We start from the raw sequence: 21576 nt of genomic DNA, 5'->3' as shown, positions 1-21576 counted from the left end.
GTCATTTTACATCTAACAAGAAAGGGGACTATGTAATAGAAGAGGGTACTGTGAATAACAAAAATAACAACAATACACTATGTAAGACAGCACTGTACATAACAGCAGAGGAAGCTATATAATAAGGGATGGCACCATATATAACTAGAGAGGATGGTACTGTACGTAATAAGGGATGGTGTTATACATAACAAAAGAGGAAACTATGTAACTAAGGATGGTGTTATACATAATAAGTGAGTACACTTTATACGAAGGGACTGTGTTAGACATAATCGATAATAATGTCTTCCTCCACCTCCCCCTGTTCCTAAATCCATTATAAATCCCTCTTCCTCCCATCCTAATCCCCCACACCCCTCATTGTCCTCCTCCTCCTGCATCCCATTATTGCCCTCTCCCCCACCCCATGATTGCCCTCTTCACCACCTCCATCATTGCTTTCTCCCCACCACCCCATTATTGCCCATTCCACCACCTCCATCATTGCCTCCTCCCCACCACCCCATCATTGTCCTTTCCACTGCCACCATCATTGCCTTCTCGCCCACACCCCATCATTACCCATTCCACCACCTCCATCATTTCCTCCTCCCCCACCACCCCCATCATTGTCCTTTCCACCGCCATCATCATTGTCTTCTCCCCACCACGCCCATCATTACCCATTCCACAACCTCCATCATTGCCTCCTCCCCACCACATCATTACCCATTCCACCACCTCCATCATTGCCTCCTCTCAACCACCCCATCATTGTCCTTTCCACTGCCATCATCATTGTCTTCTCCCCCATCATTGCCCATTCCACGACCTCCATCATTTTCTCCTCCCCACAATCCCCATCATTGCTCTTTGCACCACCACCATCATTGCTCTTTGCACCACCACCATCATTGTCTTTTCCCCCACCACCCCCATCATTGCCCATTACACTGCCTTCATCATTTCCTCCTCCCACCCACCCCCATTATTGTCCATTCACCACCTCCATGATTTCCTCCTCCCCCACCATCCCAATTATTGCCCTTTCCACCACCCCATCATTACTTTCTCCCCCACCACCCCTATCATTGCCCTCTTGGTCAACCCAATCATTGCCTTCTGCCCCATCACCCCCATCATTGCCCTCTCTGTCAACCCAATCATTGCCTATTGCCCTCTCCTCTACCTACACACACACAGATACACACAGCACCATTCACCTCTCTGCATACACCTACACACACACACAGACACACACAGCACCATTGACCTCTGCATACACACACACACACACACACATACACCTCACCTCTGCGCACGGTATCCTAAAGCCGCACCATCGCCAGTAGCTTCCTGTCTCGCACAGCAGTGGCGCTGAATGATGACGTCATTCAGCCGCTGCTGTATGAGACAGGAAGCGCAGGCAGGAAGCAAGGACGGATCAATTCCCTGCAGCTCCCCTCTCCTGTCATTTTCTCTTGCAGTCAGCGGAGCTGCAGGGATTGCTCCTTGCCCGCCAAACATGAGGGCAATCTGGCAAGGGGCCCCCCAGAGGCTCGGGGCCGGATAAACTGTCCAGATTGCCCTCATTATTGGCCACCTTGCAGGGGCCCCCCGGAGCCGCACCGATTGAACCGGCAATATGTCCGCCCATGGTTAGGATTCCCCGCTCTGGGAGTGAGTAGTTATGTGACCGCAGGTATGTGATTTGCATACTTTTGGCCACTTTCTGACTACCACATGTCCGGCGTCGCTCAATACACTTGCATTTAGCAAGGCTGTGCTCATCTGCTCAGATTGTGACAGCTTGTATGCAAATCACATACTTGTGGTCACACGCCCACCGCTCCACCCCAGAGAATCCTCACAACGCAGTGTGTGAGATGGGAGTATTCAGGAGTCTGCAGTCACACAGAATGACTGCAGACTTGTAGCATAATGCCAGACAATTACTTTAACTCTTTTCTGCCCTCGGACGGAATAGTACATCCAATGGAAGTACCACCGCTTTGATGTGGGCTCCGGCGGTAAGCCCTCATCAAAAGCCGGGACATGTCAGCTGTTTTGAACAGCTGGCATGTGCCCGCAATAGGCACGGGCAGAATCGCGATCCGCCCGTACATATTAACTAGTTAAATGCCGCTGTCAAACTCTGACAGCAGCATTTAACCAGCGCTTCTGGCTATCCGGCCGGAAATGCGCGCATCGGTGCCCCCGGTCACGTGATCAGGGGTCTTCTGCGTGTCAGCATTACAACCAGAGGTCTCCTTGAGACCTCTTTGGTTGTTGATGCCAGATTGCTATGAGTGCCACCCTGTGGTCGGTGCTCATAGCAATGCAGTAATTTTGCTATATACAGTAGGTGCAATCTGAGCATTGCCTCTATGTAGCAGAGTCGATCAAGTCGTGGCAGCTTCTAGCCTCCCATGGAGGCTATTAAAGCATGCCAAAATTAAAAAAAAAATGTTTTTAAAAATATGACAAAAATAAAAAAAATAAAAGTTTAAATCACCCCCCTTTTCTTCCCTTTCAAAATAAAACAATTAAAAAAAATCAAAGCTTCACATATTTGGTATCGTCGCGTTCAGAATCGCCCGATCTGTCAATAATAAAGGATTAACCTGATCGCTAAACAGCGTAGCGAGAAAAAAAGTAAAAATGCCAGAATTACGCTTTTTTGGTCGCCGCGACATTGCATTGAAATGCAATAACGGGCAATCAAAAGAACGTATCTGCACCAAAATGGTTTCATTAAAAACATCAGCTTGGCACGCAAAAAATAAGCCCTCACTCAACCCCAGGTCATGAAAAAATTGACATGCTATGGATATCGGAAAATGGTTCAATTTTTTTTTTTTTTTAGCAAGCTTTGGAATTTTTTTTCACCACTTAGATAAAAAATAACCTAGACAAGTTTGGTGTCTATGAACTCAATGACATGGAGAATAATAATGGCAGGTCAGTTTTAGCATTTAGTGAACCTAGCAAAAAAGCCAAACAAAAAACAAGTGTGAGATTCCACTTTTTTGCAATTTCACCACACTTTTTTTTCACAATTTTTTCCCAGTTTTTGAGTACATGACATGGTAAAACCAATGATGTCGTTCAAAAGTACAACTCGTCCCGCAAAAATCAGCCCTCACATGGCCATATTGACGAAAAAATAAAAAAGTTATGGCTCTGGAAAGAAGGGAAGTGAAAAACGAAAACGCAAAACCGAAAAAAGCTGGGGTCATGAAGGGGTTAAAATGTTCTGAACTACTCTGTGCTTATTTAATCTTATGAGAGTCTTCAGCCAACTTTACTTGAGTGAGCTAAAGTTCTTAATTTGTAGTGATGGAGCAATGGTCATGTGTGTGCACTTCAACTTCATTCACACAGGAGACATGGGACTCCCGTTCTCATGTTTTATTGGCTACCCCAGCAGTCGGACCCCCCGATCATACATAAACCGTATAGATCACTATAATTTATGTTTCGTTTGACAATCTTTTAAAAAGAGGTTAACTTATTTACGGCCTCCAGCAAGAAACTGCAGCATAATTGGCACATAGATCCTCTCACTTAGAGATGGCCTGTCCATACATTGGCTGGACAGTCATGTAATCCCTCAGTTCCCTGGTGGTGGCGCTGTATGAAAAGTTTAAAACTTGCTGGTTCCTTCAGGTTAACACTAATATCTTTGGGTCTCTGAAATCCGCTCGGGAACCCTTAAAAAAAAAAACTGCATAATCTAAACATATGAATTTCTATAAAAGCCATATAAAAGCCACTTCAATGTGGTCTCTTAATGTGAAAGTAATTTTTGGTATACATTTGACACAATAATAATAAAAAAATTTATGACCTATCACAACAGCAAAATAGACGTCAATTTTATAGACTGATTTATGACTTTTCTCACTACTGGCATGGTTTCTATCTTTCCGACTTAGTAAAAGTTATATGCTCCACCACTTAACTATGAGAAACCGTTCTGCACCCACCCAGTCCAATGTATGGAAACTTCCGATCCCTCATTACTGAGATGATAGAGCTTTAGAAAAGCAGAACACTGATGCAGTAAATGGAGCAGCGCAGAAGATATTTTGTCTATCAGATTAGCCGCACATATTGGATACATTGACTCGCTACCAAGCAGGGACTTTTCTCATAACCTTTGATACCACCTACGCAAGCAGAGCAACTGCAAGACATTCTGCTGCTTGAAATAACCACAACGCAGGCAGACAGCCAGCTTTGTTTTAGGGGAAAACGACATTAAAATAAATACGATTTTTAGTTTTGGGACATTCAACCTTAACCCTTTGTGGCCTGGTGCGCAAATTCATGAGCAGAATATTGCAAGCCAAGAGTGACGTTGTTGCAGCCAGGAGTAAAGGAGTGTTAGTCATACAACTGAAAACGTGTATAACCTATTATTATTATATCTATATCTGTATGTAGATATATATATATATATATATATATATATATATATATATATATATATATATATATATATATACAGTATATATTCTAATTATATTGTCTATTGTATTTTTGGCTGAGCCCCTTTTTAGAAGGTATCTTGTTCTTCTTAGATTCTTGTTATTGATATAGGGCTTGTGCCTTTTATACTGTACAAAGGTGAGGCAAACCTGGTCCTATTCTCCTTAAATAAGCAATATTCTTCCACTTATAGTGCTGGCCTTACCAATTGTTCGGCTGACAGCTATTTTTCCTGACTCCTCCATACATGGGGCAACTCTGTTCGGACGAGAGATCCCGTGTTCTCGATGAGAGAGCAGCTGGCAGCACCTTATCTCTTTGCCAAACCAAAGGATTGGGAAACTAAATTACAATTCCCCTATCCTTATGTCCCTCAATATAATCCCTCTAGGGATGAAAAGAAAATTCTCACTACAATTTGACATTGAATCACAGTTTTACCGTGGTGTGGTAATCGCAGCGTGGAGTACTGAGGTGGAGTGGACACCAAACCAGGGTAGTGCAAATCTTTTTTTCTTATCTCTACTCCATACACATTGGATGGTTTGCCCGTCCTGCCTAAATTGTAGGGTCCTGGGACCTAGTAAATGGAGTGGCTTGCACTAAGCTGGTCTGTGGCAGCCATTTTTACAGCTGTCAGGCTACCACTGACATACCCACATTATAACTATTTATCGACAGTATAAGAATGCTTAGTAGACTGTACTTTCCTAAGATAGCAGATTCCAGACTGTATATTTTTATGCATATTGTGGCTACAGGCAAGCAAAAGTATATAGTGGTGTATGCTGGAGCCTTTCAGTGGGGAATACACCAAAGTCTTACTATGGATTACGTTTGTAGTGGGTACTTTAATTTTGGCCCAGGATAATATATAGCAGCCAATTCATCAGCTTTTTCCAGGAATTTTTGTGCAACTTGTTGCGACATTTTGAGTTTTTACGCATTCCCATCGAATTCCAACAACTTTTTGACATTGATGAGCGAGGCTGAGGTCAGCCGATAATTTCATAATAATTTTTGCCACAAAAGTGACTCTTGTATATTACTTGCACTGGCGAACGGCAGCTGAACGATGCACCAAACTCATTCAGAAATAGAAAAATATCCAGCGTGTTGAATAAAATTCAGAAGTCTTTATTGAAGAATTAAAAAGTAGCACCAGTGTACATGGGCAGAAAAAAATTAGCAAATCTAGAATACGTGTTTTGGAATTTAATACTTTCATCCGAAATGCGCATGCTAAATTTGCACATTTTTTTCTGCCCATGTACACTGGTGCAACTTTTTAATTCATCAATAAAGACTTCTGAATTTTATTCAACACGCTGGATATTTTTCTGTTTCTACAAATAGTTTCCTAACTGCGGCACTGCAGGTTTCCTTGTGTGGTATCCATTGAGAAGGTGAGCTGATATTTTTCTCTCTTTTTAGCATATATTAAGAGGTACACACTGATCATGAATTTGGCACATCTTATTCCAGTGCACCTTTCATCACGACTGGCGTTAAAACCACCAGACTTGATGAATTGGGATCTCTTAGTGATGAGTGAGCCTGCTCGTTTTTCAAGTTTGCATCGGGTGCTCGGGTACGTACCCGGTATTGCAGGTGCTCGAGTGAGATGTTTTCGTCCACAAGTTTTGCGGCTGTTACACAGCCACAAAACATAAAGGGATTGCCATGTATGTCAGGCATTCCCAGCATGTTTTATGGCTGTGTAACAGCCGCTGAACATGCGGGCCCCGGGGACCCTAACAGTTCACTCAAGCACCCGCAATACTGGGTACGTACCTGAGCACACGATGAAAACGCAAATAACAAGCACGCTCGCTCATCACCAATATCTATCTTTTGTCTAGAACCTATAAGGCCTCGTACATGTGGCTGAAACATTTTCAGGAGACTATATCGTGGCACATGAAGTGCCATATGGTAAAGTAGTAAACTTACTACAAGAGAATAGTTCTGCAAAGTAGCATTCGATATAAACTAGTATTACACTATTTAGACTGTCATGGACCTCACACTAAAATAATCTGGAACGGTGTGTGAAAATAGGTCTATTTTTTGGAACATTTTGTGTTTAAGGAAAGCTGTTTAGGTCTTTAACAGCCCATCAACTCTGCTTAATAACCAAAAATCTATAGGCTTTGCTAAGAACATAATCCCTGCCCTTACAGTCTGGCATTGTGTATAGCGGTTGGGCCATAGGAAAGCATGTAACTATTTATACATCCTTCCAACCACTAAAAACAGTCTGTGGTCCCAGCGCTTACTTTACTGAATGAGGTGCTATTCTCATCTTTATGAAATGCAGCCTACTACACGAATAACAAAGAACCAACAAGTTAGAAAATGATGAACTGAAGTTATTTTTGTCTTGCATATTATTTCCTTTTATGTGTTTTTCTTCTTTTTATTTTACATGTAATATCTGAAATTAATAACACTGCCTTAGTTGAGTCACCGTAATTTTGTCAAATTTATCTTCGAATGAAAAACTTTGGATTAGCTAACATTGTGCCAGATGGGTTGTCATGAAATCTGCCAATGACAATATAATAGTTTCATAATGCTTGTGATGACAGCTACGGTCCACGCTATAACAGCACCTTATGTTTCCAGTTCAGTTGTACCGTTGTGCCCTTATAATAATCCTAATGCTCACCAAAGTGCACATATGTATGGGTCAGTGGTGATGATGTCTGTAAAGAGCCGTGGAAATGAAAGGGGTTGTCTGGTCTTAAACTACAAGTCTGCATTCATTCTATGTGACTGCAGACTTGTGTACATTGCACACTGTGAGGATTCTCTGGAGTTGGGAGGGCACGGTCAATGTATAAGATTTGCACACTTCTGACCACATTCCGACTAGACTGTATCCGGCCTTGCTCTTGCATTGAGCAAGGCCGGATACAGTCTAGTTGGCTGGTGACCACATGTATGCAAATTACATACTTGCGGTCACGCCCTGACCTCTCACTGGCATCGGTACCGGAGAATCCTCACAGTGCGGAATGTGAGGATTCACAAGTGTGCAGGGACATAGAGTGCCTGCAGACTTGTATTTTTAGACCAGACCTTTAATAATAATGCTATATACAGTAAGTGTGTAAAATAAATAAAATAAACCTTTAATAGGGAGTAATAGGAGGCACTACAGGGTACCCAGGGCTGGCTGTCAGTATAATGAAAGCAATAATGATCACATACGATCCCTAGTGCACATAGAACAGTGCCAGTCATAGTTATTATACAGGTCTAGCCTTTGTGCTAAGAAAGCAGCATCCGAATAATAAATATATGGTTCTTCTGTTGACAAGAGGAACCCAATTTGAGTGGAATATCGTAGGGTAGCAAAATAAGTGTGATTGGCGAACACAGTGACTGCCTGACTTCTTTCTACTGCAGACAGTGGGTGGTGCATTACATCAGGGCAGTGCCAAATTTGGAGCCTTCTCACTGGTGGCTTTATATGCCCAGGAATCAAATAGGTACTAGTGAACGGTCTGTATGCAAACTAAGCCACTTTGAGAAATCTTGATAGCCAACATTTGTAACTACCTGCTAAACCTTCTTCCAAAGACCTTTCTAGTAGTGCAATGACAATTTTGAGAGAAGAATATGAAATGATAAACTTGGGGTCTGATTTTTAGGGCTATTGAAACATAACCTCAAAGCCAACAGTTGTATTTCTTCCATGAGTTTTTTTTTTTGGAAAGTATTCCCAGACATGTTTTTTTTTTCCCTGCAGAATGCATATACAATTTCAGAGTATGTCCCGTTATAAGTAATAGGGATAGCAATAAATCTCAAGGACCTCGAGGTTAGACAAAACTCCAGATGTAGGCATAAGCAAAGTGACAATATGTATTGCACACAGTGGAGGCAACGTCATCACACCTCGATTAATATTTGCTCTTATCCTAGCAATATGATTAATTAATGGTAAAACCTGCAAGATCTTCAATAATGGCAGTTGTACCGTAAATCACATTATCTGAGAAGTCTGATTCATTCTGTAATTTTTTCTGGATGCGGCTCAAATAAACTCTTGATGCACAACGGCAACCAATCCATAAACCCTACTGAAGGCAAACTACTTCTTTTGTTAGCCAGAAAGCGTTGGCTCCATTATGTTTTTCTTTTATTCTCTGGCACATGTTTCTCATAATGCTACCGAATGATTGATTGCACTATGTGTGTGGGAAAGGAGAGACAAATCCACAAACAGGGTTTAAAGAATAACACCCACCACAAAATTCTCCCTTTCGTAGTATTTGCTAAAGCATTTGAATATATTTTCTACTTCTAGGCAGCAATTTCCAGTTTTCGCTTCCAGGCACATTTTTGTGTTCTAATCCCATAGCAAAGGAACAGGGATTGAATGTATCATAACCCTGCTGCCATAGCACTGAGAATTTCTAGTGAGTATGACATCCAGGATTTTTTTTTGACCCGAAAGAGAACTTGACTTGGAGGCCACAGAGGTAAGCTGTAGTCTTCACAAAGTCACCAAGTAAACTTCCCTGTGCAGAATTAGGAAAGGTTGAGGTTGTATGACTTGATAATAGAACGATGAATATCAGATTCGTGCATTTTTCAATATGGTAAGCATTTATATTTTTTAATTGTTGAGCTGAGATAGAAAGTTTTTGACAGTTCGGTTACTTTGGCTTAAAACCTCGATATCCTGTGTACTTGGCAGTTTTTAAGGTGCGCCTACAATTAAAGCAACGTGCTGTTTTCATTCCTCATCTGCTGTTTGTTTGCTTGTTCTCTGTTTGGATGAGGGCAAGGACAGAACAACCTGGAATCCATTATGTTATGGGAATGTTCACAACGGCACACCGCGTATCAGTGGGTTTACTAATCTCGTGGGAGGCAGCGACGTGGCCATCCATGTGATTGTAGTAGCTAGGACAGTATCTGACAGGGTAGAGACTTAATGTTAGGAACTGACATGTAAAATAACCCTACAAACTAATATGGGGATGGTTTGAGGTTCCTTTCCAAAATTATTGATGAAGAATTCTTTACCTAAAATGTTTGGTTTTTCTCCGGGTTAAAATGGCATGATAAATGGAGAGTGTGAAATCATTCATGTTCTGTAATGTTCTGATCATACACTTTTTGTTGTTTGGAAATATTAAATCTGCCCTAATTGCAGATTATTACGTATCAAATTAAGTTGCTAAAACGTCTATCCAGGCACTATAGGCGGCACTTTTGTCAGGGGTCTAGGCAAGCGAGTCTAAATAGGTGCCACAAACATCCGTCGGCTCTCACTTGATACCTAGCTGTAACCCCATGGGTCTGCACAGTGAATGTTATTAATATTGCCCATTTATTTAATGTTGGTGGAACTATTCAATCTCCAATTAACATTTAAAAAATAAATTTTTCAGACCATTCATAAATGAAGGTGAAAAAAGCAATAATTCCCTTTTCAACAATTACCTAGAAATGTCAAGTAATGCCCACTTGGCTAATCACTGGCTAAGGGCTCTTTCACACGTCCTGATATTTCCGGTACCGGGAAAAACCGGTACCGGAGATATCCGTGTCCGTATGTCCGTGTGCTCAAGTGGCACATACGTGCGGCATCCGTGTGCCGCCCGTGTGCCCCCTGAGGACCACACGGACCGTGCCGGAGAGACAGCGCTACACTAAGCGCTGTCCCCCCCCGCATGTGGTGCTGAAGGCAGAATTCATCTCTTCTTCCCCGCCAGAGAGAAGAGATGAAAGATCTTTTTTTTTTTTTTTTTCTGGGGGGGGGTGAAAAATAAAGTTTGCATGTGCCCCCGCGTCCCCCCCCCCCCCCCCAGTGCGCCGCCTGGCCTCTTGCCGCAGAAATACTCACCCGGCCAGCTCCTGCGATGTCTCCTGTGTCCTCTCCGCGCTGCCAGCTTCTCCTGTGCGAGCGGTCACGTGGTTACAGTCAGTGAATAATCCCTGACTGTAATGAGCGGTCCCACGTGACCGCTCACACAGGAGAAGCTGGCAGCGCGGAGAGGACACAGGAGACATCGCAGGAGCTGGCCGGGTGAGTATTTCTGCGGCAAGGGGCCAGGCGGCGCACTGGGGGGGGGGACGCGGGGGCACATGCAAACTTTATTTTTCACCCCCCCCAAAAAAAAAAAAAAAAAAAAAAACAAGAAAAAAAACCTTTCATTTCTTCTCTCCGGCGGGGAAGAAGAGATGAATTCCGCCTTCAGCACCACACGCGGGGGGGACAGCGCTTAGTGTAGCGCTGTCTCTCCTGCGGGCGGTACGTGCACACGGAGGAGGGTGCACACTGTTCTCCGTGTGCACGTGTGCTGTCCGTATTGTGGTCCGTGCTGCCGGTGGAAAACGGACATGTCGACGTGTTTTCAGCACGGACATACGGTCCGTGTGAAAACACGCACATGTGCATAGACCCATTCATTTGAATGGGTCTACGTGTGTCAGTGTCTCCGGTACGTGAGAAAACTGTCACTACACGTACCGGAGACACTGACGTGTGAAAGAGGCCTAAGGCTGGTTAACACTAAGGTTAGAAATTGGCAAATCAGGCCTTTCCTACCATTTCATTTGTCGAGATAGGACCAGGAATAAAGACCAGCATAATTGGATAAGTGTCGGAATGTAAAAAAAAGTCTTACGTTTTTAAAAAGGCCATGAAGAGCAGAATAAAAAAAAATGTTGTTTTATTTTGCATCACCGTTGCAGAGAGATTAGCAAACATATGGAACTTAAACAGTTATTTTCCAAGTGGGCACTACCAGAGAGATTTCACTGGGGGCGTATATTTCTTACTCTTTCTGATGCTGACTAATTAAAAGCAGGCAGCAACAATCAGCTACTAGAAGTGTTTGTAATGAGAGTTGAAAGCTGAAAGCTCTCAGTTAATCACACTCAGGTCTGCTGTGCGTCAGCAATCGTCATCACACTGCAGAGGGGAGAGCAGACTGTTTGTCAGTGCTATTGTGGGGGGTGTTCTTTCCCAGGTGTGTTGCTACCCACTTATGATTGGCTAATGTCAGAAAGAGGACGTACACCCCCCCCCAGTAAAATCTGTGGTAATGCCCATTTAGACTTAAAAAAAATAACTGTTTAGGTGCCAAATACTTTGTTTGCTAATATCTCCACAACAGAGAGGCAAAATAAAAAAACAAATGTTTTATTCTGCTCTACAGACACTATTGCATCCTGTGTCCAGTTCAACATGAACAATGTGGTGAAACATCCTCTTCAAGTACCTATTGTACATAAACTCATCAATATTTGGCATGAACCCACAGATTACATCATTGTGAGAATGTAATCTTTACAAATTAATGGCAAGATCCTGGAGGTGTATGTCAGGTTAGCCTCAGTAATTTGAGTCCCAGAAAAGAAGGCTCCAGTAGCTACTATTTTTTTTTTTAATGGCCCAAATTTTGGGGTCCGGGTTTTAGGAGCAGCCAGAAGAGCTGGGTGGGACTAGTTACTTCCATACTTCCACTCTGGGATTTGAAGGGCCTATTTAAGGCAACTGTTCTGCCTCAGTGGTGTCTATTGTAAGCAGGCAGTCTCTGCCAGAGGCTAGGACTGGATTTAATTTAGAACGGATGAGCCCGTTGTTTGATCCCATATTGCTGTTTGTTTATTTTTGTCTTACCTTTATGCTGAAGCAAAGGCTGTTTGTTTTTCTTTATGCTGGAAATTTATGAACTGTATAGCCCTACACACTACTGATTTTCAGCTTTCTGTGTACACTGTGCATGGCCAGAAATATGCCAATAAGCAGCAGGGGCAGGGTTATACAGAGCTTGGCATTCAGAGAACTGGCAGATCTGCAGACGATTAAACTGAAGATTCAGCAAGAAGCCCAGTAAGTGCTACATAGCTGGAATCAGAGTCTCTGCCCCTACATTATGCTGCCCTAAGATGGGGTAGCAAAAAACCTGGTGACAGATTCACTTCAGTGTTGTACGAAACAAACACAATGATGAATAACGTAACAAACTAATAAATAGTAACACAAGAGATGTATGTAACCGGTTATCTAATGCATTGTATTCCAAAAAGGGGCTCAATGTGGAAACCCAATAGAGGCTATGTGCACACGTTCAGGATTTTTCGCGTTTTTGTTGTTCCGTGGGAAAAATGCTTTAAAAGCGCATACATAATCATCCCATTATTTTTAATGCATTCTGCAATTTTTGTGCACATGATGCGTTTTTTTTCCGCCAAAAAAACCCCGCATTGCTGTAAAAAACGCAGCATGTTCATAATTTTGCGGATTTTTCGCGTTTTTCACGCTATTTAATGCATTGGGAAGCTCCGGAAACAAAACGCGCAAAAAACGTGTCAAAAACTGCGAAGAAAATGCATGCGGATTTCCTGCAGAAAAAGTCCGGTTTTGTTCAGGAAAATTCTGCAGAAAATCCTGACGTGTGCACACAGCCTGAATGTGACTAATCTTTATTCTACATAATTTACATCTTCCTAAACACAGGTATAACATACTGTATGTTATATGCATTTTCTTCTGTGAATGCATCGCCGAGATTCATTGCTAAATATAAATATATATATTAATGACTAAGCATGATGATAAACGTAGTCTGCAATCCATCAACGTGCTGAATATTGCATATCGTCATTTATTTATATATATTTTTTGTCTTACAGTAATTAAGGAAAGCCAAAGGCGGCAACTGGAAACTGTGAGCTACTCCTCCCGATATGCTTTGGGACTCTTTTATGAAGCTGGCACGCAGATTGATGTCCCCTGGGCAGCAAAGTACATCAATGATAATCCTTGCATACGCTTCATCTCCATTGATAATAAAAAACGCAATGTAGGTCAGTGGTTCCATTATTCCTCCTAAACACAGGGACAATAGAGGGTGGGGATCAGCAGATATGGTGCTTCATTGAGTACTGCTGCTCTGAAGAGAATGTGTACTGGATGCAGCCATAATCCTTGTTTGACATGTATGTTGTCACCATGTGGACACTCCATGCTATTCCCACACCCTTTCATTGCAAGGAAATTTTACATGCACCTGTTCGCGGGATAATGTACACCCTTTCATTGCAAGGAAATTTTACATGCACCTGTTCGCGGGATAATGTTTGGAAACCAATGGGTTGTCCATGCATTGATGGTTTGCAGTGACAATGCCAGCCACATTGGAGGAGGCAGTGGATGACATTTTAGTGTATTAGTACTGCAAAGCTGCAATCTCACAGACACATCAAGTCAAATCATCCTCACAGCGATGAGCATACCTGTGGCATCTTGCACCTCTTCTCAATACTTGGTGCAGCCACCTAGCATGTAATCTTCTTACAGAATCTGCATATCCATGACAGGTGTTTCTCCCTTTGTACGACTTTTAAATTTTTTTCCTTAATACATAGTTATATTATACTCTAGGAGAGTTTTGGTGTGAATTTAATGTTTGCATAAATGTTACAGAAAAAATGAAGATGTATATTATATACTAGATGGTGGCCCGATTCTAACGCATCGGGTATTCTAGAATATGTATGTAGTGGTTTAAATCACACGCACAGATTTCCACTGGTCTAATGTCCATTCCTTGTGTTCTTTAGCCCAAACAAGTCTCTTCTGCTTGTTGCCTGTCCTTAGCAGTGGTTTCCTAGCAGCTATTTTACCATGAAGGCCTGCTGCACAAAGTCTCCTCTTAACAGTTGTTGTAGTGATGTGTCTGCTGCTAGAACTCTGTGTGGCATTGACCTGGTCTCTAATCTGAGCTGCTATTAACCTGCGATTTCTGAGGCTGGTGACTCGGATAAACTTATCCTCAGAAGCAGAGGTGACTCTTGGTCTTCCTTTCCTGGGGCGGTCCTCATGTGAGCCAGTTTCTCTGAGGCGCTTGATGGTTTTTGCCACTGCACTTGGGGACACTTTCAAAGTTTTCCCAATTTTTCAGACTGACTGACCTTCATTTCTTAAAGTAATGATGGCCACTCATTTTTCTTAGCTGCTTTTTTCTAGCCATAATACAAATTCTAACAGTCTATTCAGTAGGACTATCAGCTGTGAATCCACCAGGACTTTTGCACAACACAACTGATGGTCCCAACCCTATTTGTAAGGCAAGAAATCCCACTTATTAAACCTGACAGGGCACACCTGTGAAGTGAAAACCATTTCCGGTGACTACCTCTTTAGGTTCATCAAGAGAATGCCAAGAGTGTGCAAAGCAGTAATCAAAGCAAAAGGTGGCAATTTTGAAGAACCTAGAATATAAGACATATTTTCAGTTGTTTTTTGTTAAGTATATAATTCCACATGTGTTGATTCATAGTTTTGATGCCTTCAGTGTGAATTTACAATTTTCTTAGTCATGAAAATACAGAAAAATCTTTAAACGAGAAGGTGTGTCCAAACTTTTGCTCTGTACTGTACATGGAGGGCCTGTTTGTTGGGCTCTCCATGCATGTGTCGTGACTGTCACACAGCCGCGACACATGCAGCTGCGGAGCCGATCAGTTGATTGGCTGGTGCGATCCAGGAAGCCAGGTTTCCTCTGCAGCTTATTCGGCAAGCGCTATAGCTTGCCGAATAAAAGGGAACCCGAGCAAATTTGCTCATCTCTAGTCCTGGACCTCAGAGAGTCCTGTCAGGGCAAGCATTAGTGGCAGGCAGACCAGGAAGCTGCCTAGGGCCCCCGCTCCCCCAGGGGCCCCAGCCAGTTGTCTGCCGCCAGCGCTGACTCCTCCCGCCAGTGTTGACTCCCCCCGCCAGCGCCGACTCATTCAACTATACTGGCATCTAGATGCCGGTACAGTTCAATGCAATGATGGAGGAGAGAGTGTCAGCTGACGCTCCCTCTCCCACCATTCTCCTCTGCCTCTGACACAGCAGGTGCACGATGACATCACATCATTGTGTACCGGCTGTATGCCAGGCAGACTGCAGCTTCTGAGACCGGAGCCAAGCCTGGAGCAGAGCGGGACACGAGGAGAGGTGAGGATTGTGGTTTTATAAAAAAATATATATATATGAGTGAGGGGAGGGGTCAGCTACATTATACTCTATGGGGGGCTGTATTATATTCTAGGGGGGTTGTATTAGATTCTATGGGGGTCTACATTATATTCTATGGGGGGCTGCATTAGATTCTATGGGGGCCTACATTATATTCTATGGGGGGCTGTATTAAATTCTATGGGGGGCTGTATTAGATTCTATGGGGGCCTACATTATATTCAATGGGGGCAGTATTATATTCTATGGGGGCTGTATTATATTCTATGGGGGGCTGTATTATATTTTATGTGGGGGCTGTATTATATTCTATGGGGGGCTGTATTATATTCTCTGGGGCCTACATTATATTCTATGGGGAGGGCTGTATTATATTCTATGAGGGGCTGTATTATATTCTATGGGGCCTATATTATATTCTATGGGGGGCTGTATTATATTATATGGGGGCTGTATTATATGGGGGTCTACATTATTTTCTATGGGGGCTGTATTATATTCTATGAGGGGAATTGCATCAAACTCTTTGATGGGGCTACATTATATTCTTTGGGGAGGTGGGCTGTATTATATTCTCTGGGGGGCTACATTATATTCTATGTATTACATTTATTCTATGTATTAAATTTATTATATTCTATGAGGGGTGATTGCATCATACTCTGACAGGGCTACATTGTATTCTATGGGGGGCTAGATTATATTGTATGGGAGGCTTCATTATACTCTATGAGGGGGCTACATTATATTCTATGGAGGGGCTACATTATATTCTCTTGGGGGTTGAATTATATCCTATGGGGGGCTGCATTATACTCTGAGGTTGCTGCCATATTTTCCATGTAGGGGTTGCATTATACTATATGATTGGGCTGCATTATATTCTAGGGGGGTTACATTATATTGTATGGCGAGGTTGCAATATACTCAGGGGGCTACATTATATTCTGTGGGGTGGCTGCTTTACACTCTGTGGGGTGGCTGCATTATACTCTGTGGGGTGGCAGCATTATACTATATGTGGGCTGCATTATACTGTATCGAGGACTATGGAGAATACATTACACTATATGAAGAACTATGGGGTGCATTATACTATGGGAAGTGAATTGTACTACATGGATGACTATGGCAGTGCATTATGCGATATGGAGCACTATGAGGAGTGTATTATATAGAGGAGTGAGCAGTGTATTTTAATGTATGGAAGACTATGAGAAGTGTATTATACTATATGGAGGACTGAGGAGTGTATTATACTATATGGAAGACTGTGGAGTGTATTTTAATATATGGAGGACTGAGCAGTGTATTATACTATATGGAGGACTATGGGTAGTGTATAATACCATATGGAGGACTGAGGAGTGTATTTTAATATATGGAGGACTATGAGAAGTGTATTATACTATATGGAGGACTGAGGAGTGAATTATACTATATGGAGGACTGAGGAGTGTATTTTAATATATGGAGGACTGAGCAGTGTATTATACTATATGGAGGACTATGGGTAGTGTATAATACTATATGGAGGATTGAGGAGTGTATTATACTATATGGAGGACTATGGGTTGTGTATAATACTATATGGAGGACTGAGGAGTGTATTTAAATATATGTAGGACTATAGGGAGCATATTATACTATGGGGAGTGTGTTATACTATATGGAGGATTATGATGAGTGTATTACACTACCCATAGTCCTCCATATAGTATAATACACTCCCCATAGTCCTCCCTATAGTATAATACACTTCTTATAATCCTCCATATAGTATAATACACTTCCCATAGTCCTCCATATAGTATAATATGCTCCCTATAGTCCTCCATAAATTAAAATACACTCCTCAGTCCTCCATATAGTATTATACACTACTCATAGTCCTCCATATAGTATAGTACACTCTCCATAGTCCTCCATATAGTATAATACACTCCTTATAGTCCTCCATATAGTATAATACACTTCCTATGGTCCTCCATATATTAAAATAGTCTCCACAGTCCTCTATATAGTATTATACCCTACCCATAGTCCTCTATATAGTATAATACACTCTCCATAGTCCTCCATATAGTATAATACACTCCCTATAGTCCTCCGTGTAGTATAATACATTCCCTATAGTCCTCCATATAGTATATTATATGGAGGACTATAAGAAGTGTATTATACTATATGGAGGACTATGGGGAGTGTATTATACTATATGGAGGACTATGAGTAGTGTATAATACTATATGGAGGACTGAGGAGTCTATTTTAATATATGGAGGACTATAGGGAGTGTATTATACTATATGGAGGACTATGGGGAGTGTATTATACTATGTGGAGGACTATGGGGAACATTATATTATATGGAGGACTATGGGGTTTGCATTTTACAATATGGAGGACTGTGATGCACATTATACTATGTAGAGAAATATGGGGTGTATTATACTAAACATGCAAAATGCTGCATATTCATCGAGTGATTGTTTATGCGGGAACAAAAATCATTGTTCTCAGCAGCACATCGCTGGTGTAAACTGTAGATATGCTGCTGATAACATGATACTGTATGGGGACAGATTGATCTAATAATGATTGTTCTGTTCTCACCATTCTTTCTCAGTTGGTGTAAATAGGCCGGGAAACAAGCGAACAACTTCAATATTGTTGATCACACTCGTTTAGCAGCCTGAACTCAGCGCATGTAAATACAGCCGAAATGCTTCTGTGTGATATGCAATATGTGAGCATTTGGGGCCCCATTTTAAAATTTTGCCTACGGCCCCACTTTGCCTAAAACCGGCCCTGAGTCCTGTGTCTGCAGGAGACAAACCGCCTATTATAGGTATATGTACAGGAACAACAATGGAAGAGTAGGAACACTGAGGCCTGTATGGAAACATAAAGGATGAAACATAACTAAGAATTTATTTTATGGCTTCTGATTAAACATCCATTGATTCCAAATGATCTCAGCAATGTATACATTTCAAAAAAATAAAATTGTATAAACCGTTCTAACATCAGAAAAGAAAAACTATTACAGACGACAAGTGAGGAAAAAATCGTCCCGCTCTGCTGGATGAGAATGTGGCCAATTTTTTTTTTTTTTTAATATGCTAGTGTAATGAGCTGGCCGGCTCTGACTGTTCTGTTATCATTGACATAGGATCTGCTGACATAGAATCTGTGACAGACACTGCCCCCGTGTGGCCAGAAGTTATACCTATACCAAATGTAATTACAGAGAAACAAACTGTATTGGCTAAGCTCCCCCCTGTTATGTCATGTGACCAGGAAGGAGGAAGAGAGGAAAAAGAGCCCGGGAAATCTGTCTGTGCAGAGAGAAGTCTGTGTATGCTGGTGCCCTCCTGTGAATGCGATATAACAGATTGCCTGGACGATTCCCCTCTCTTGAAAGCTGACTTTCAGATCCAGCTCCCAGGAACTGTAAGCGGGTCCTCTGTTGAGAGGCCGAATATTCCACCCCTACCTGCCGTACCCCAAGGACTACAGTCTGGACCTGAGAGACGGAGCTTTGTTTAATCCCTGCAGAGACAGACAGGCCTGCGACGTGGGAAGATAACCTCCTGGAGTAAAGAGACTGGTAACGTGTGGATAGGGATAGTGAGGGAAAGTTTATTATTACACGTTAATTCTGTGAATAGGCATTTTTTGTATTGTCTACAATTGTGTTCCGCTGTGTTAAGAAAATGTTTAACAGTAAAGATACGTTTGTTAAAATGGAATCTGAGTGTGGAAGTTTTGCTGGGCCAGATCATGGATATACATGGGCGAACTTGCCCTCGGTCACTTCATCTGGCGTAGTCGGCAGGATCTGTGCCCAGCAAGATTCCCACCCAGGCCCAGTATACAGTCAGAAACCGCCGCCGGTGTCCATTGTAAACCAGGTCAGGAAATTTGGCGGGCGAAACTACCCCGTACCAGAGTGGGCGGAACAAGTGCGGATACTGGGAGAAATGTATAATATTGACCCTAAGACCTTGGCAGAAATGGCGGTACTGACGCTAGAGGGGGAGGCATGGACGACAGTCAGACTGGAGACGGTCAGGGGGCAGCGTGTGTTAGAGGATTTGGTGCGGGTGCTGGAAAAGACCTATGGACCTACTACGTACCAGGGAACACTGCGATACCTGTTCTTTAGACGGACACAGCTTGAATGGGAAGACATTCCCCAGTATGCAAATGCCCTTCAGGTACTCCTTGAACAAGTCTGTGCAAGAGGGGAACAACTGGCTACTATAGCTCCTCGTGACCTGGTACTGAGAGACCAATTCGTTATAGGGCTGAGAGACCAGTATCTTAACCGTACGCTACAGGACTTGATTCGGATGACGCCGACTCTCACCTTCGCTGAAGTCAAGCAGGAAGCCATAGAACGTTCTAGGGGACCCGTCATGGATGTGGGGACTCAAAGCGCTGCGTGCAGATCCATATTAGACATTAAACAGCCCAACAGCGACACCGAGGAGCTGAAACAGATGGTAGCAGATTTACAGCAACAGGTGTCACAGTTAACACTAGAACGGCAGAGAGACCAGCGGATGCAACCTAGCCGTCCTGCGGGACCGTGTTGGTCATGTGGTGACCCCCGTCATAGGGCGAATCGTTGTCCTCAACGAACAAACCATCAGTTACCACGACGAACAGAATATCAGCTACATCCACGAGCAGAGCCGCCACGCCAGGTCTCACCACAATGGCCGCCGTTAAACTAGACACCCCTGCAGCTGAGGCTCGAGCAGCAGGGGGGGACAGAGAATGGGGTGTAGAAAAACAGAGCCAGCAACGGAGTAATCTTGCCTCGAGTAGTCCTACACTTGAAGTTATTCTGGAGGGAGTTGCAGTACAAGGATTGATGGACACTGGGTCGCAAGTGACCACGATCTCTGAACAGTTTTATGAAAAGTACCTCAAACCAAGGACTGCTTGTGATCCAGATACCACCATTAAGATAATTGCGGCTAATAACCTACCCATTCCAGTAACCGGAGTCGCCTGGATGGATACGAAGGCCTGTGGACAAGACCTAGGGAAACGAGGAATCGTCATTGTCAAGGAAGGCTTCGGCTCCGAGACTCCAGTAATAATCGGAATGAATATCTTGAAAGACCTGGATCTTATGCTGTTGAAAAGAAAAGGGCCCAAGTACTGGCAGAAAGTTACCAAACATAAACCAACTCGTCTGGCGTTCCAGCGCGTAATCCGGACCGTTGGACTTCAACAGATGGCAAAGGAACAACTACCCCTAGCAGCCATTAAAGTGCCCCGCTGTACCCGGATTACTTTGCCCGCTGAAAAAGAGACAGTCATTTCCCTGCCTCTTAACACCAACCGACAACTTGAAGGAGTTGAAGTGTTAATCGAACCGAGGGCTCCAAGTGGGGGTAAGCTAAACCCACTAGTCGCCCGCACCCTAGCCGTCGTGAGGAACGGAAGAGTCCCTGTCAGGCTAAACAACACCGCAGACGTAGGTGTAGCTCTCGAGGCTGGTATGCAACTTGCCAGAGTATATGCTCTACCCACAGAAGTGAACCCCATGGGACCCTTACAATTCACCCCGTCTACAGAAGATGGCCGGACGGTAACTGTCTCAGCCATAAATGCTCAAGCAGATGATGAAGACATTGGGCGAAAACTACTGGAAAAAGTGCAACTGGACCCTTCCCAGTACACCAAACAGGAAGTGTCTCAAATGGAGAAACTACTGCGAGAACACCAAGACTCCTTTGCAAAGCATGACACTGACTTCGGGTACACCACCAGTATCCAACACGAGATTCCCACGGGCGACACTGCCCCTATTCGCGAGAGGTACCGACAAATACCACCTCAACAATACCAGGAGGTGAAAAGCCTCTTAGAATCTATGCTACACGCCGGAGTGGTGCGGGAGAGCCAGAGCCCATGGGCTGCACCCGTGGTGATAGTCAAAAAGAAAGATGGATCCCTGAGATTTTGCGTAGACTACCGTCGGCTGAACGCTTGCACGATCCGGGACTCCTATCCACTCCCCCGGATCGAAGAGTCACTGACCGCCCTAAAAAAGGCCAAATATTTTTCGTCTCTAGACTTGG

At 43.2% G+C, this 21576-nt stretch overlaps 1 protein-coding gene across 1 annotated transcript in view; it reads left to right on the top strand.

The window, feature by feature from the left end:
- The window catches only part of RNLS (renalase, FAD dependent amine oxidase), a 215480-nt gene that overhangs the window by 132550 nt on the left and 61354 nt on the right, over positions 1-21576 (top strand). Inside the window, exon 5 of the mRNA XM_077258905.1 lies at positions 13141-13314. Within this exon, the coding sequence (XP_077115020.1) occupies positions 13141-13314 (174 nt within the window). The remainder of the gene's footprint in view (positions 1-13140; positions 13315-21576) is intronic.

This window comes from Ranitomeya variabilis, chromosome 4 (assembly GCF_051348905.1).
Source record: "Ranitomeya variabilis isolate aRanVar5 chromosome 4, aRanVar5.hap1, whole genome shotgun sequence".
Classification (NCBI taxonomy): domain Eukaryota; kingdom Metazoa; phylum Chordata; class Amphibia; order Anura; family Dendrobatidae; genus Ranitomeya; species Ranitomeya variabilis.
This window is presented reverse-complemented; position numbering and strand designations above follow the sequence as displayed.